General features: G+C 30.9%; 2 protein-coding genes across 2 annotated transcripts in view; one reads left to right on the forward strand and one right to left on the reverse strand.

Moving 5' to 3' along the window:
- The window catches only part of LOC145327493 (uncharacterized), a 55,589-nt gene extending 44,309 nt beyond the window's left edge, over window positions 1-11,280 (forward strand). Inside the window, exons 10-13 of the mRNA XM_080171039.1 lie at window positions 4,728-4,831; window positions 8,045-8,118; window positions 10,352-10,456; window positions 11,252-11,280. Of these exons, the coding sequence (XP_080027165.1) occupies window positions 4,728-4,831; window positions 8,045-8,118; window positions 10,352-10,456; window positions 11,252-11,280 (312 nt within the window). The remainder of the gene's footprint in view (window positions 1-4,727; window positions 4,832-8,044; window positions 8,119-10,351; window positions 10,457-11,251) is intronic.
- On the reverse strand, window positions 704-2,882 carry LOC145327830 (uncharacterized). Its single transcript, XM_080171375.1, has 3 exons — window positions 2,776-2,882; window positions 2,626-2,689; window positions 704-2,065 (listed from the first exon to the last, which is right to left on the reverse strand). Exons 1-3 carry the CDS (start codon window positions 2,782-2,784, stop codon window positions 1,164-1,166), a joined length of 975 nt encoding a protein of 324 aa, XP_080027501.1. The 5' UTR covers window positions 2,785-2,882; the 3' UTR covers window positions 704-1,163.
- Window positions 11,281-17,880: the final 6,600 nt, after the last annotated feature.

Here is a 17,880-nt window from a genome sequence, read left to right on the forward strand (position 1 = left end):
AGCTGTAGACTGACTTGATTTGATTTACACAGTTTTGCTGAATCTTAATTGGTTAATGGAGGAGAAGACCTCAGTGTTTACCTTTTCATTTAAGAGCAAAGTTACTCTTTAATTCAAAATGTCTCTGTGAGATATGTATTTCTTTTTTAGGAAATGTGGGGTATAATCCCTTTCGTGACAACGCCTCTTAAGGTGCGTTTCTTCGTATTTTCACAGTAGCTTTACTCCTATTTCTAGCCCATGCGGGGGGCTCTAATCCTTTGCCTAACCCCGCGGGACAATCACCTAACCTAACCTAAAATAATTTATCAAAAGATATTGTAAAAATACGACGAAATGCCCCTAAATACCCGAATTTGATTTATAATTGTTCAGTAAATAAATATGAAATTGGCATTTAAAATCCACGATGAAGATTCTCTTTAAAACATACTTTCCCCTTTTGTTTGTGGACTCCCCATTACATTTTTATCAATTGTTTTATTTTTATGAGCTATGCTACTGTCAGATTTACCCATTATTGTTAGGCTGAAATCCCACAATAGAGATACTAGAATAGTTAGAGGGATACTCATTAATTTGTAAACTTGTAAATAAACTGACATGTTACAGATACTAGACTACATTTACAGTGAGTTACACTTTACACTGTGTTTTATTTATAAATAATATGACAGAATAACATAAAAGAACACATAGAGGGTTATTCTTTTTTTCCTATTTATTCTCCAATATAAATATTTTAAGAGGATAAAATAGATTTCAAATTATAGACAAAACAATTTAATGTATGATAAATATTGTATTTTCTGAATATTAATTCCCATTACTCATTAGCAAAAACATGTATTTTTTATGAACAAACATATAATTTGTTATTAAGACTTATCAAATAAATATACACTTGAATATAAGTAACCTAGTACCTGAATTGTCTACAAAAATAAGAATTAATATTATACTTTAGGGGAAAGGAATTACAGAGAAGATAAAACATGTAAATTCACATCTTTATGAACCTGCAAAAATAACTCATGCAGATGCACAAATAACATAGATTAAAAACACAAATTATAGCCTAAATCATATAAATTATTGCATTGCTATTTAAAACATTAGAAAATGCAATTAAGAAAATTACTTCTGTTTAACTTTAGTTAAGTTCATCCAAAAAATACAGGCCCTTGAAATTGACCACCAAAAAAAGTAGGTGGGAAGAGTGAACGTTGAGGAAAAGCATTTTGTTGGGAAAAAAGAGGGGGTGTCTGAAAAGGATCAAATAAAGGATTCACATCTTGAATTTGTCTTTGATCTCTTAGAGGAGGCATGTTGTCTGCATTTAATAATGGAACATTAGGCGCAGGTTCAAATAAGGTGAAAAAAGGATTTTCAGTAGTTGTAAATGGGAATATTGGTTCTTTAGGCCAGGTCGGTTCTTCTGTCCAAACTTGTTCTGTAGTTGTAGTAGATTCTGGTGTTACTATTGTTGGTGTTGTTGTCTTTTGAGTTGTAGAAGACATCAAAAATGTTGATGTGGGCCTGGGCTTAACTTTGCTGAGATCCACAAAAGGATTCCAAACTTCATCATTATCTGGAACAGAAGCTTTAGTCTCATCTAGAAATCTCCTATAAATTTCTTTATCTTCTGGACAAAAAAGAGCATCTTGTGTACATCCAGTGGGATCATTTTCCCAACTGTAATCATGAAAGGTACTTTCATTCTTCATAATTGATAGTGCTCTGTTTAACACCTTTTGCTTAATATTAACCTTGTTGTATTCTTTTTGGTTTTTGTGTTCTCTTCTTAACAAATGTGGTTTGGTAATAATGGAAAATTTTGATGGTCTCAGTTTTTTCTGTTTAGCAGATTTACCTGGTTTCTGTTTTATTTTTGTTGGAAGAATAGAATCAGTCAGTTTTTCATGCTGAATTGTTCTTACTGGTTTCCATTTTATTCTTTTTAATAATGATGGTTTAGTAAGATCAAGTTGTTTACCCTTTACATTCTTTTTCTGTTTGGCTGTATTCCACAGTGTTATTCTTTGTAAAGATTGTTTGTTATGATCTAAATTTGAAAATTATCCAAAAAAATAAAACTAACTGTATAGGTATTGTTGAATTTTTATGAGAAATAATGAAATAAGTAATTGCTAGCTTTTATGACCTAAAATAAATAATCTATTTTAGCCCTATTACTACTAATACAAAAATAAGATTTGGGCCAGCCAGAAAGCAAAGTAGATATTTTTGTCAAGTTTAAAGCTGGTAGATTTTAGCCACATAACAATAGGCAATCCTGTAAAATTTCTTAGGCTTGCCTATGATCAAGGATTTCCTAAGTCTTACATTTCTTCCTTTTATAAATATGCAAATCTTAGAAAAACTTAACCCCTAATCTACAGGATTTGACCCCTTCAAGACCTTAATAAAATTTAATGGGTGTAGGGGGAGGATATAATTGTCACACTTAAAAAGTCAGTTAACCAAAGCATTAACTTGTAAACCATAGTTACCTAACAAATGGAAATTGGCACAGAATAAACCAGAGAAATTTGGTATTATCCAAACCATTGTATAGGCAAATCCATAATTGTAATTAAAATCTTCAATTTAATAAATCTATACCTGCCTTTAAAGAAGATTGGGTGTAAACATTGAATATCAATATAAATATTAAAGATAGGCATTCCTGAAAAATATAGATTTAGTAATGGACTAAATAATAGTTGCAAAATAAATTGAAATATTCTAATTAACAAAACTTAATTAACTCACCAATTTCATTACATAAAAATTCACAAGAAACTGATTAACATGTTAAAGAAATAAAACAAATAATAAAACATGATCATATTTCACTTTACTTTGATTTCAAGTTTACTGAAGAAAAAAAAGAAATGTTGTTATGTTTATTTTGAATAAGTATAATTGTTTTTGATTTAATATAAACAAATTTCTTTCTATATTACTATATCTTAATTAAATATTTTGGTAATAAAGTTATACTAATAAAATTCTTTTAAAAATAACACCAAAGAGCTTCAAAGAAATTCTCCCTTACACAGAAACATTGTTTGAAAAGGAAAACAATGGACATAATAATTTCCAACTTTCAAACCTACAAACAATAAGAATTAAAGAATAGTTTTGCTGGCAAAAATTTATAGCTGTAATAGAATTTGTGGGAGAAAAATAAATGAATATAGCAGCAGCAGGGTAAGAAGTAACTGAATTTCTTTATGTAAATATGTGTATAACAAATAGTAAATGAAATTGGTTTTGTGAAAATATAAAAATTTGCATATAATCTCTCTCAACTTGTTACATAAATTTACATGCTCAGAAATAGAGTTTGAAGAAAATGAAAAAATCTTTATGATATAAGAAAATATATCAGTCTGCTATCTTAAATAATATTCCATAGTAAAAAAAATCTAGTAAATCTTTTGATTATATGTTCTTATGTTTTATATAACTAATGTTAATTAATTTTTATTTTAGATTTAGATGAATGGAAAAAAGGTTTATAAAAACTTTTAAAGTATCATATTTACTTGTAAAATTCAGGATATGTAAATTTAAGCTTTTTTCTACTTGTCCTCCTTTGTCTTCATCATGCCAGGGACAAGGAAAATAATCTTAAAAATAAATAATTAATATTGTTATTTGTTTATAAGAACACAGTTATTTTTCTACATTTTGAAGTTAAAGGATAGCATAATGCCTGTCTGTAGCAGTTGAAAAATTTAGCATATCTTAATCTTTACTTTAAGATTTTAAACAAATTGTCTTATTAAGAAAGAAACTTGTTTTAGTTATCCTATAGGGACTTTATTCCTATACAAAAAAAATGAAATTCATTTTTTTTAATAGAAATTTTATGTTGGGTCTCCCACAATCCCTGTGGTAGGGTGGAAAAAAGGTTTCCTTGTTGAATATAAAGTATCAACAGTGGACACAGAATACTAATTAACTTTTGAACAATGTCCCTGGAATCATTATTTTGACTGAATCAGTGAATAGTCTTTTCAAGATTGCTCTATTTCTATCCAGTTCCCACCCCTTTTTTTTAGTAGAAAAGCTGCTCTATATTCAATATGAAATTCACTTATTCTTTCTTTCTGTACGTATTGCTATGGAGGAGTTTTAATTTTATCAGCTGGTATTAAAGATTCTCCAAATGTTTTTTTTTATATTTATTTTGATTATGTTCTTTGTTACTTGTCAACCTTGTTGTAATTTAATTTTAAGTTTGTAAAAGAGAAGAATCAGGTTAAATGTTCCATAAAGTAATATTGTATGCATAAACATTTTTTAAAAAGTTTTATACTTCAAATTTTAGCTGTTTTATTAGGAATAACCCCTAGAGGCCTCTAATCTAAGAGAGTTTGAAGTTTCAAATTTTAATTTAAATAGAAATTGTTTTTAAAATATTTTTGGGGGGGAGAGATTTATCTTGGGAGGATGGTGGTAACCTCCCCCAAAAAATAGCTATAAACCTTTTTAGGACCTATGAGAAGCAACATTGTAAAGAATAACCATATCTATTAAGCGGTTAGAGAGATCCTTCGGTACACACAAACTGCCAGATACACTTACTGAAATCCTGTCACTTTTATATAAAATAATCAAAAGCATTTTTATACTTATTAAATAAGACATTTAGGTACCTCTACAAAATTAAAATTATATAATTTTCAATTATATTATTAACTATTTCTTTGCAGGCAGAAAGATGGATGCTGAGTCCATTTGTGACAGAGGTGGATCCTGATGGTCTGGAGTCCTCCAGCCTTGGACTTATCTTTCTAGTGCTTCCTGACCACTTCAGGTAGAGATTGATATTTATAGACTTTTTTGGCCCATGAGGTGGGGGGGGGGGGACGAAGTCATCCCCATCCCTTTTTCAATTGTAGTTTATAAAGAAAAAGTTTTTGGGAAGGATATTTTTTTTCTAGGGGCTATTTCTCTTGGGAGGGTGGTAGCACCCTTCCCCAATATAGTTATAAACCTTCCCAGGACCTGTACAAGAAAACCATATCGGTTCCGTGGTTTGCGAGATCCTTCGGTACAAACACAGACAGAGATCCTTTTATTTTATTATAAGGATATGTAGATAGATATAATTTAATAAAAAAAAGTAATTTGATGGTTTAGCTTCTTGTGTTTATATTACCATTAATTTTAATACGTTTTAAAAAATTATGTTAATTAGAAAGGCTAATAAATGTCATGAGAACAGCTGATTAACATACAATGACAGTTTCAGGTCACAAGGATTATTCTTGCATAACATATGCAAGAATAATTTATGAGAAAAAGGCAACCTTTTCTTTCAAATATATAAAGAAAGGTTGTTGAGAGAATCCTAAACCAGGTTGATTATGAATAGTTTGGTGTGGTGTGAGTATGCATTCCAAATATTTTTACATAAATATCAGTGATTTCAAGGGATAAGTAAATGGTCGAAAATTACCACTTCTGCAGATTACAATTAGTGGTTTAAACGTTTTGACCCTCAATTAATGAACCAACCAATCAAAATTTAACAAAGGTCCCCAAATAATTTAAGCCAACAAATTAGAAAACGTTATTATAAAATTTTGGGGACTAGTGTAATAAACATCCCAATGTCCCCTCCCTCCCTGCATAAATATACATATTTGTGCATTTTACAAATTTCAATGCCACACAGCCATATGTGGTTGTGTGTGTGTGTGTATGTGTGTGTGAGTGTGTGTATGTGTGTGTGTGTATGTGTGTGTGCGTGTATGTTTGTGTGTAAGTGTGTGTATGTAGGCATTATTCATTAGGGTAAGCTTTGATCTTGAAACCTTCCGCCTGTTATGTATTTAAAACAAATTAATTTTGCTTGTGACAAAATTTTACATAGGTTCATCAGTTTATTTCATATCATAATTGTGACTCTATGATGTAATTTTGTAGTTTATTTAACAACCATTATTTTGAGATATTTTCTCTGCCTCATTCTGGACCAAGGCAATTCCCTTGACTATTAATGTCAAAGAAGCAATTGATATCTTGTTTTCAAGAGTTTGACAGAGAATTAGGATATAAAATAATGTAACAAAAAGTTTGAATTTAAAAAAAAAATTGAATTATTTCCTAGTGCCTTCTAGTTTTTAATTTAAAAGCAAAAACAATTTTGTATTGTTTTCCTGAGTTATATAAGGAGGGGGGAAGCAGTAGATAATCCAAGTCCTGCCAAGATGGATAATAGCAGAACTGCTATATGTATATACAAGTATAGACATAAACATGTTTGTAATCTTGAAATGCATATTTTAAGTTTAACTTTCTGACAGAGGAATGCATAACACAAGCCTTACTTTTATAGAGGAAAAGATCTTCTAAAACCAAGTTTCTTATCCTATTCTATAAAGTAGTAAGTTGTGCGTTAGTGTATGTCCATAAAGATCTATTAAACGGCTGAACTGATTGTTACACTATTTTCAGAGAAGTTTAATTGTGATCTTTGGAAGGTTTTAGGCTATTGAAGACACAAGCTTGAAATATGTAACAGTGAACAAATTTTTAAATAATAATTACTAGAAAAAAATAAGAACATAAAGCAGTTATGAATTTAATTAAAAGAAAAAAACAAATAAAACTAAATAAAATAAAAATTTAAAATATAGATTTTTTAAAAATGTAAGGGATACCTAACCCCCCATCCCCCTCCCTCTGGGCGGTAAAGAAGTTAGAAGAAAAAAACTTTTTTAAAATAAACATAAGGACTTTCTACAGACTTGCTCTGTGTTTAAAATTATATCTAATTGTTACCTGAATCATCAATAGTTTTTTAAATAGATGAAAAAACATTCTACAATATTAATTCATTCTTGTTTAGCTTATCCCACAATGTGCAAATGTGCAGGAATCTGAAAAGATAAGACAATGGCGGATAAATTGATATACATCTTCAATGATGATACACAAAATTACTCCTTCTTTAGATTACAATTAGTGGTTCAATCGTTGGACACTCAACTTAATGAATATACCAATCAAAGTTTATTAAAAGTCCCCAAAGTTGTTACGCCAGTAAATAAGTAAATGTTATTCAAAACTTTGGGGACTAGTGTAATAAACAGCCCATTGTATGTCCCCTTCCTTCCTGGCAAATGTGAGTGTTTGTGTATTTTATAATTCCTTGGAATTTATAACTTATTCATATTTTGCATCCTGTTGTTGTTGTTGTAATATTATTATCAGGGATCTAAAGAGATAAGACAATGGATGGTAAATTGATGTACATCCCTAATGATGATACACAAAATTACTCCATCTGTAAATAACAATTAATGGTTGAAACGTTTGGATACTCAACTTAATCAATCAACCAATCAAAGTTTATTAAAAGTCCCCAAAGTTGTTAAGCCAACGAATAAGAAAACGTTTTACAAAACTTTGGGAACTAATGTAATAAACAGCTTAATGTCCCCTCCCTCCCTGAATATTATTATACTAATTCTTAGGCTTTTAGTTCAAGGACAAACAGAACATTTTAAGATTATCTTTTGTTTCCTAATGCTTTAATAAAATAACTTTTAGTTGCTATGAAACTTTAATTCTTCACAAGCGGTTACGCCCCTAAATGGTTGGGTAGGGGTAGGGGTAAATTTTAATTGGGGGGGGGGGGGTAAAATGAAAAAAAAACGGTTGGGTGGGGTAATCGCCCCATTACCCCCCCCCCCCTGGACGTCTATGGGTCCAGATAGAACCCTGACCGTAAGCTGTAAAGCAGATATGTCACGTAACTTAACACACACACACACATACTGTTATATCTCATGTTTCCAGATAGAACTCTTACCATAAGCTGCCCAGCTTATATGTCACGTGACTTGTTGCGCGCACACACACACACATATATACACACCAATACTCATTCTGTTATATTTCAGAGGTCCAGATAGAACTCTGACTGTAAGCTGTCAAGCAGATATGTCACGTGACTTGTTGCGCACACACACTCACATATACACACTAATACTCATTCTGTAATATAATTATATTTCAGAGGTCCAGATAGAACTCTGACTGTAAGCTGCCAAGCTGTGATGCCATCAGTTCAAGGAGAGCAAATGCAATTAGGTAAGCTGATAATAACGATATTTTCAGCTTTTTCAAAGGGCCTACAAATAATCTGAAATACTAAATATAACTGAACAGTTATCTCGCTAGGCACATAAGTACGCGGAAAGTACATAATTGGATCTTGGCTATTCCAGATTATTTATAAGCCTTTCTATGCCGCTCACCATGGTAATTGGGCATGACATGTCTTTTCAGCCTTTTCGCAGCTACAAGCCTTCATAGATTTTGGATTTCGTTACCAGGAACATTTTACTGGGAAATGGATTAAAGGGAAAATATAGTTTTTAAAAAATAGGAAAGAAAAAGATAAGAATAAGCATAATGGTGTAAAAATCAGACTTATAGATTGGCTTCGCTACAAAATTACAATGTTTTCAGACATTCTAAAGTTGTAATAAAAGATCATAAAATAGAAATAAAATGGTTAGAGAGAGACTAAAAAGGAATCTTTGTTTTCCCAAATTCTTTCTAATATTTATTTAGAACATCACAAGGGTATAAAGAGGCAAATATATGCGTGTGAGTTCATTTCCGCGAATGTATCACAATATCATCCTTACATAAAAGTAACAGGATTTCTATGTGTCTTTCTGTGTGTACCGAAGAGAATTCACCCTTTGGAAAAAATGACCTCCCCCCCACCCCAACAAAAAAAAACTTAGTTTACTTTTACTTTAAAAAAAAAGTGAGGAGGTCGACTTTCCCCCTTTCCCCCTGGAGGCCTGTAGGGGTGGAGCTGCTAGTGTAATCATAAACAAATCTTATTACAACAGCATATAACTGCCACCTTCTCTTTGCTTCACTCTCATCATCATAACAACCACAATTCATTTATTTTTATTGTTTCTTCTTGCAACAAAGTAAGGATTCGGAATTTATAATTTTGTAATAAAATAGATAAAAACCTGCCTTGGACCTTCATAAAGCTTTCTTGAAATGCAGGATTTAATCAGTTCGGTGGTCAGTAAGTCCTTGACAATTTATATTATGGATATTAATGGAAGGAGATACGGAAAGTGTAATGTGTGACGTCATAGAAATACGTCTTAAAAGAAAGGATGAGAGGGGAAGAAAGAAAGGAAACACATAAAAAAGAGATTGATTTAGACGTATTTTTACGACGTCACACATGACACTTTCCGTATCTCCTCATGGGAATTGAATGCATACCAAATAAAAGAATTAGAATAGTGGAACACATGGACAGTGGAACAAATATGTGTATTAGTATAAGTGACTCTACTACATTTTGATTCATAGCTCTACGGTTTAAGATTAGTGTTTTTCTATAATCCCACTAAAAAGTTTTAAGTTTTTTTGTCCGTCGAGTTCAAGAACCGATAGAGTTCTACATTTTAGGGAAGCTGCACAATCACATAGGTTCCTGAGTAGATTAAGGCAATTTTAGCTTTTAATTCTAGTCTTATAATGGTTTCAGGCTATCGATCTGCCAACTTTACGCAATTTTATTATATAGAGTTTTTAAAAAGGGGTCCTAAAACTCCCTCGCCTTAGATAAGATTGAGTACATGAAATTCCACTCATATTCCACACTGTTTAAAAAGGCAGAATTAGAACAAAATATTAGGCTTATAAATTCTTTTCAAAACATTTGTAAATTATACCGTTCATTCACCCTCATGTAATCTTTATAGAGTTTTAATTGTTTGTTAATTTTAAGGAGCGCTGCTTCTCTACCCTATATGTCCATGCGTCCTCACTTACATTAAAGTAACATACAAAGTATTATTAAAGATTTAGACACGTTAGAGAATGTATATTTTTTATTGATCATTTTCCAAAGAACTTGTCTTAACTTTTGTGATTTTTGTTTAATCCATACGTGACGAGCTCCTAAAGTTCAAAGGTTTGATTCACCGGGCTTCAACAAAATAGATTTTTTCAATAATTACTCAACAGAATTAAAAAAGTAATATTATTCTTGTTATAGAGCGGAGACTAATTCTGGGTCATCTAATGACTGGAGCTAGGTGGGGCTATCATGACAGCTGTACAGCTGCTAATAATGTTATTCTTGTTATAGAGCGGAGATTAATTCTGGGTCATCTAATGACCGGAGCTAGGTGTGGCTATCATAAAAGGTGTACAGCTGCTAATAATATTATTCTTGTTATAGAGAGGAGATTAATTCTGGGTCATCTAATGACTGGAGCTAGGTGTGGCTATCATAAAAGGTGTACAGCTGCTAATAATATTATTCTTGTTATAGAGAGGAGATTAATTCTGGGTCATCTAATGACCGGAGCTGGGTGGGGCTATCATGAAAGCTGGTCTGGTTCGAATCCTACTATTCTCATAAGGCAGGAGTTCACATGTTATTATCAAAAAAAATAAAGAAATTAGATTAAATTCTTAAAACACAAAATCTTATTATATAGAGTAGTAAGATTCATAATTTTGCCAGTTAAGATCTTGCTAACTACTTGATCGATTGAGTTCTTAATTCAGAGACGTTTAGAATGGATTACAGAATGGATAGGCTATCTAATTTAAATGAAAGTTTTTAGTTGGTTTTAAATTATTTTCTGTTTCCTAGCTACTTCTCGCCCCTAGATGCTAGGGATGCATCCAAGTAGTATGTTTTAAAGGTAAAGGCTTATTATTATTAAAACCTACTAAAGAGTCAACACGATATAATTTAAATATCATTTAAAACTTTAATTTCACTCGATTTTTCTTTTTTAACAAAATAAACTTAGTTTTAAAAGTATTTAAAATTCGTTGATCTGGAACTAAAAATTAAATTTATATTGATTATTAAAATAAGGCTTAATTTCTATAATGATGTTGATACTTAAAGAAGTAATTGACCTTCTGTAAACTGAAATAATAGGAAATTGATCTTAATCTAAACTTTAAAATCAGAGTTTTAATGAAATTTTATAATCACCATAAAAATAAATAACTTAAATTTTCTATTGAAAGGACTGAATTAAGTTCAATGAGTTTGAAAAAGTAATTCGTACAAATAGAATAATAAGATAATCTACAAAAAAAATATTAAAATATTTTCCCTTTCAAACTAAAATGAAATGATATACTTTAGATTAGCTGGAAAAGAAATAAATGCACATATCAAATCAAATATAATTAAACTTGTTAACTTTAGGTTTAATACTCAGAATTCTGTCTACTTGAAATTAAAACCAAACATTTTCAAGAACTCTCCATCAAAATTAAGATACATACTAATTAGGATACTTGGAATTGTTTAAATTCCTCAAAGTTAAGAGTGCCTTCTAGAGTGGCTTGGTTATGTTAAATTACATTATGGTATTATACTTAAACAAGAATAAAATCAATTGTGATTTCTTTGTTGATGAAAGTCCACAGAACCAGTTTAAAGTCTGGAATTAATTGGTACTAGGAAATTATCGCGCATAGATACTCTGACATCAGACGAATTCTTATATTTATAAAACTATCTTCAAAGAAATAACGACATGCAACATCTTCTACTAAAAAAAAATAGCTAAAGACCAATCAAGGACCAATAAAAAGCATTCACGGTTAAATTTGTCTTTCAATTTTTAAAATCTTAACATAAAAACGAACAAGTCTTTTAAAAAAAATCTTAAAAGCTAAAATGGATATTTAAGTTTTTGTTTTAAGAAAAAATTATTCTAAAAGGACCTTAATACGCAGATGGTTGATATACTAACCCACAAAATAGCCTAAATCTTCCCTGAAAATCATAAAAGAACCAAAGAGTACAAAACATGTTTAACTTTCTTGTACATTTTTGTATGCCATAATGTCTGTCAACTGATAATGACATATAGGAAGACAAAACTTTACGATGATTTCCTTTCTACCGAAAGTGGACCTTGACCCAAGTTTTTAAAAAATAAGTTAGGTTAGGTCAATAACTGTTATTAGAGCTTTTCAGGCTTTTCGCAGGCTAAGATTTCCGCGCCGGCACTTTTTTTTAATGCGGGGAGGAGTTTGTGGTTCACATGTCCGACAAAAGTTCTTTACCAACTCTTCTATAAAAGTTAAGTAATGCAACAATATATTCAAATCCTATATACATGGACGTCCAAGCTTTTTATTTTGAAGGGATTTCATAGATTTAAGGGGGGGGGGTGGGAACTAATATATTTTGATGAATTTTAAGGGGATAAAATTTGGGTTTTAAAAATTTCAGGAGGGAAAACACTCATTAACCCCCAACTTTGGACATCTATTCTTACATACCTTAATATTTGTGTTGATGAAACTGGCAGGACTTCCAAGTGCCCAATATATCCTAACCTAGCCTGACCTTCTAAAGTATTAAACAAACAGGCGAAAACGCTGTGACTGACCTATGGACAGAAAAACTTACAAATATGACCAATAACTTAAAATTTTATATTGGCTTAAACCAATTAATATAAACTATTTATAAATAGATAAAAAAAAACATGTGAATTTTAATACAGGAGTGAATTTACATTTTTCTGCGCTGTATTATGGTTAGCAATAATACAAATATACATTTTATGAAATATCATATTATAATTATAATAAAATTACAAACTGGTGTTATTCTTTATAGTTGTATTTCTTACAGTATGAATCTATAAAAAACTTACAAAAAAAATTTCCTTTTTAAAAGCGAAGCTTTTCTATAATTAAGGTCGGTCCGTACGTCCGTCCGTACGTCAGTCCGTCCGTACGTCCGTCCGAGATAGATAGCTTTTATTCGTTAATTTAGGCATGTTAGAATTGTCCTATCGATTTCAAATTTTGCATGGTGATTCCTTTAGTAGTTTGGTATGATTTAGAAAGCGTAGCAACTCTATAATCATTACCAGAATGTCCGTACGTCCATTTTAAACATGTTGATTTTTAAAAAATTTTAACAACAAATTTTAATGGGATCTAATTATCCGATTTATCTGATTTTTTGCATATTGACTCCTGGAACAACAAAGTATGCTGTTATAAGCAAAGCAACTCTATAATCAAGTCTTAAAAATGTAAGTATGTCTATAAACATTATCCTGTATCAAGCAGTTTTTCAACAAATTTACTTAAATTTTGCATCGACTCTTTCAATACTTTTATATTATGATTATTCAGTTCAGACATTATACAAGTGTTAATGTCCGTTTGTCCTACCGTTTCAGTGCTTCGCTTTTATGGATGTTGTCATCCTTGTTAGAATTATAATTTTATTTTTATTAAAATTTATGGAGTAATCACAATTTTTTTAGGGTTGTAGGGTAGGGTTAGGGACGTCTAAGCTCTTATTTTAATGGGGTAATATGATGAGATGTCCTAAAGTTTGAAGGATGTCTATTGAGGGGATGGGTAGTATGTACTTCCCTTCTCCCCATTATAAAAACCAGAATTTAAAAAAAAATATTATTTTTTTGTGTTTTTTTAAAGATTTATACTGTATATATTGTGCTAAATATTCGTAAAATTTTATTTTAAATATATACTGAAACATTGAAATAAATAGAATTGAAATAAATCTGTAGATTTAAATATATATATATTTCTAAACCTTTGTGAAAGGTGGGATAAAATGGATTTTGTTTTTCCCAAATTGAATAATAGTTATTTATCACATCGTATTATAGACAGTTTTCCGCATTGTTAAATGAATAATTTTATGACTAGAACCTGTTTGTTAGGCAGGGTTAACAAAACTGGTTTTATTTTTTTCTATTTCATTAATGTTATTGTAAATTGTTTAAAATACGATGCTATACATGATTTTTCAGTATGGCTTAGAACCAGTTACAATCCAGTGGATACTAATCGGTTTCGAATCCATACTGGAAAAAGATAATATGTTTTTTTACCCTGAACAATTTTAATCATTTTTTATCAAAGTATAATGTTTCATTTAAAAATTAAACTGTTAGACACAGTAAAAAAATTTCTTTTTTTCCTCCACAAGAAAATACAAAAATCTGTCTTTGGGGACTAATACATAGACGTCTAATGATGTGAGAAAAGGGTGTTAACCCCCATCTAAAACTTTGAAATTCTCATTTTACCCCACCCAAAATTTAAGAAATTACGATAGATTAATCAAACCTTTAAAAACTTTCATTTACCCCCCTGGACTACATAATTTTTATTTTTTTAGAACTTTTTTCTTTTTTTAACCAATCCATGTTTTAATTTTTTCTAAATACCCAATTTGACTTTTTTTTAAATGTCTATTACACTGTATGTACACATTCCCATTATTGCACAAATATGTAAAAATATTAGTTAATGAATTATTCATTTTAATAAAGAATTTTTTTCATTTACTTTATTCTTTATACCTTATTGTGATATATAATGTAATTTATTGAAATAATTATGAAAATAAATTGATTTGTTGACATAAATTTAATAAAAGAATAAATTATAAATAATAATAGTATTAATATTTTTAGAAGCATAGATAGTCCATAAGTTACTTTTTCTATACGACCGTCTGTCCGGCCGTCGTATCGTCCAAATGGTCAGAAAGTAACCCAGGTGCAGTAGGACTTGCCTAGTCTGGACAAACAGTCATGTTCTGGACACTTCATACTAGCCATAGAACAGTCGCTGCTGGTACTAAACAAAAAAAACTATAATATTTTGGGGAGGGAAGGGACATTGGGAATTACACAAGTCGTCAAAGTTTTGAATTAAGGTTGTCTCATTAGTTGGCCCAACAACTTTGGGGACTTTTCTTGAAGTTTGATTGATTGGTTCATGAAGTCTTGTGTCTAAACGTTTCAATCACTAATTTTAACTAAAGAAGGGATAATTTTATGTACCATCATTGGGGATGTACATCAAATTATCGGCCATTGTCTTATCCCTTTAGATCCCTGTTAACATTATCACGTTTAACTAAACGATTTCATATTCTTTATTCGTGGACAACTGCCTTTAAATGATTATATAACAAGGATGACAACATCCATGAAAGCGAAGCTCTAAAACGGTAGGACATTAACTCTTGTAGAGTATCAGAACTGAATAATCAGAATATAAATTTATAAGAGTCGAAACGAAATTGTAAGTAAATTTGTTGAAAAACTACTTAAATACAATGTACTGTTTTGGAACATAGTTACAATTTTAGGACTTTATTATAGAGAAGCTTCCCTCATTAAATTGTACTTGTTGTCCTAGGAATTAGAATTCCAAAAATCAGATTAATAGAATAATTATAACATACAAAAATTTGATGTATGTTTTAAATATACATACGGACTTTCTGGTAACGATTATAGAGTTGGTTCGCTTCCTAAATAGTACCTAATTGTTTAGACAATTCCATCGTGTCCACATTAACGATAAGAGCTGACCTACTCAAATTATAGAAAAGCTTCGCTCTTAAAAACTATAATATTACAATGTTTAACCAAAAGCCACCATTCATTTTATTGCATCATCAGTTTGTTTAATACTATATATTCCTATTTGTGGAAAACTGCCTTTAAATGATGATATAAAAATATTCACCTGCATTCAACTTTAAGACCTCTCCCAAACTTTTTAATGCAATGTCTAAATTAAAATAGTAAATTTAAAATCACTAGTCGATGTATCCCTTGCATCTTGGGGTTTTATTATTTTTAGGGGAACGGATGTGTGATAAAATTCGATTTTTAACTGATCATCTAGAGAATCCAGTGTATCATCCGAACGTAATGCGATACTATAACACCCAAGGTTAGTTACATCCAACAGAAGTCTGAGAAGTCCTAACTGTGCATGTTAATGAGTTGTGCCTGTTTATTGGCCAAGGCATTCTCCCTACCCACTCTATGTCGATCACCAGACCTAGCAGCAATAGGAATCATTCTTAACATCTTTAGTTATGACGCGGTGTCGGGCCGAGATAAAAATCTATCACCTCCCCGACGATGCGCTACGTGTTGGGCCACGTTCGAGGGTTTTACCTGAGCTGGATCTTAAAATCATTTTAGTGGTGAGCCAGATCGGGGTGAGCCAACTTTCCACCAATGAGAGCACAGCATTTTATGAAATGTCGCGCTGTGATTGGCTGAAATTTGGATCACCCCCGATCAGGCTCACCACTAAAATGATTTAAAGATCCAGCTCTGGTCATAGCCACGGGGTCCATATCAGCTGACATAGGGGAGGATCTAATCAGGGAAGCCATGAGACACACAGTCACCAATATTATGATGTAGACACGCATCTAAGAAAATTTCATATGTTTTGTTTTATTTTTTATCAATATTTCATGGGTGAAGTTTTAAGTGAAGCCTCGAAAAATGGACGTCACACAGTGGGATCTTTTGAAAAAAATCGGGACATCCAAAAAATTTAAAATCGACTTTTATCTATCCTAGGAATTAATAATGGCTGTAAGTAGACAGCTAGAAAAGAAATTTTTAAAAAATATTAACTTTAGGCGGATTTATGCCATTTTTAAAAAAGGTAGTGAAAAATTTCTTTTCAGTTTTGATGATTTTCCTGATTTTTTTACACAATTTTTTCAAAGCAACAAAAAATACATTTATATTCAGCTTATGCAAATAATTTTTGATTGAGGTACTTTTCAGATACCTGTACCAATGTCTAATTAAAGAAAAAGTTTTAAAAAATATTTTTTTGCTGGTGTAAATTGACATTTTGTGAGAAAATTTCACCAAAAATATTAAGAGTTTTAACCCCAAAAAATCAGTTTTCTCCATTTTACCCAAAAACGGACAGGAGGCCCCGGGGTTTGCAATAATAATATCAAAATACAACATGTATTGTGTATTAAACAGTTTTCACAACCTGGGGCCTCTTGTCCGTTTTTGAGTAATTGAGCATTTTACATTGCATGGTTTGAACAATTTCGTTCTTGTTAATTTCAAATTTTCCCCCGTTAGAGGGGGAAGGAGTCATTTTAGAGCCCAAAGTCATCTCTGCAATATTTTAAACTTTTTAAGGCGGATCTTTCTTGACTTATGCATCATTTGCCTCCGGCCAACCGTTACGCCGTTATTTGCCGCCGTTGGCGTGATTTTTAACGATTTTGCCGTTCTCGCGGTTTTAATGGACATTTAAGGGATAAAGGAGTCGTTAAATAAAGATGAATTATAAATACTTTTATTTTAGCAATTAAATTTGCTAAATTTCATGTGTTCTAAAAAAATTTGTAGTTCGAACTGGTTTTGGTCCAGCAGAAATTCAAATTGTGGGATTAATTATAATATTGCAAAAACATTATATACGCATCAGAGAGAGAGAGAAATATATACGTTTGAGAGAGAATAAAATTTAAGTAATTATGCTTATATTCTTATACAAACTTTAAATGAAGATAGCTAGACTTAGAATAAAGGTATTAACACAAAATCAAAAGTGTTTTGAAAATTATGTTATTGTTGTTTATATCTGTAAAAAAAATATTTGAAAACATGCCTTAAAAGTGTCCTATTTTACTTATACTGGACCTACCTAAAAATGCCGGGACTCAAACTGAGTGCACCTGACACTATATTCATGTTCACAAACATTGTTTGCATTGAAGAAATATTTACATAGACGTTGATTTTGTTAAAATATTCCTATCCTAACTAAAGTTATGAAGTTTTATAGATTTTTTAAAAATAGGGTAGCTTCGCTCCTCCAAAACCGCCAGACGTACTTACCAAATGTACATTAGAAGTTAACAGGGGCAAAATTTAAGTTACATCATTTCTTCAAATACAAGCTTATTTATTGAAGTTTACTTTTGTCTACTCTTAATGTCCCGTTTTTTGGCAAAAGATCCCACTGTGCGTCATA

This window comes from Acartia tonsa, chromosome 9, assembly GCF_053477335.1.
Source record: "Acartia tonsa isolate MP-2025a chromosome 9, ASM5347733v1, whole genome shotgun sequence".
Classification (NCBI taxonomy): domain Eukaryota; kingdom Metazoa; phylum Arthropoda; class Copepoda; order Calanoida; family Acartiidae; genus Acartia; species Acartia tonsa.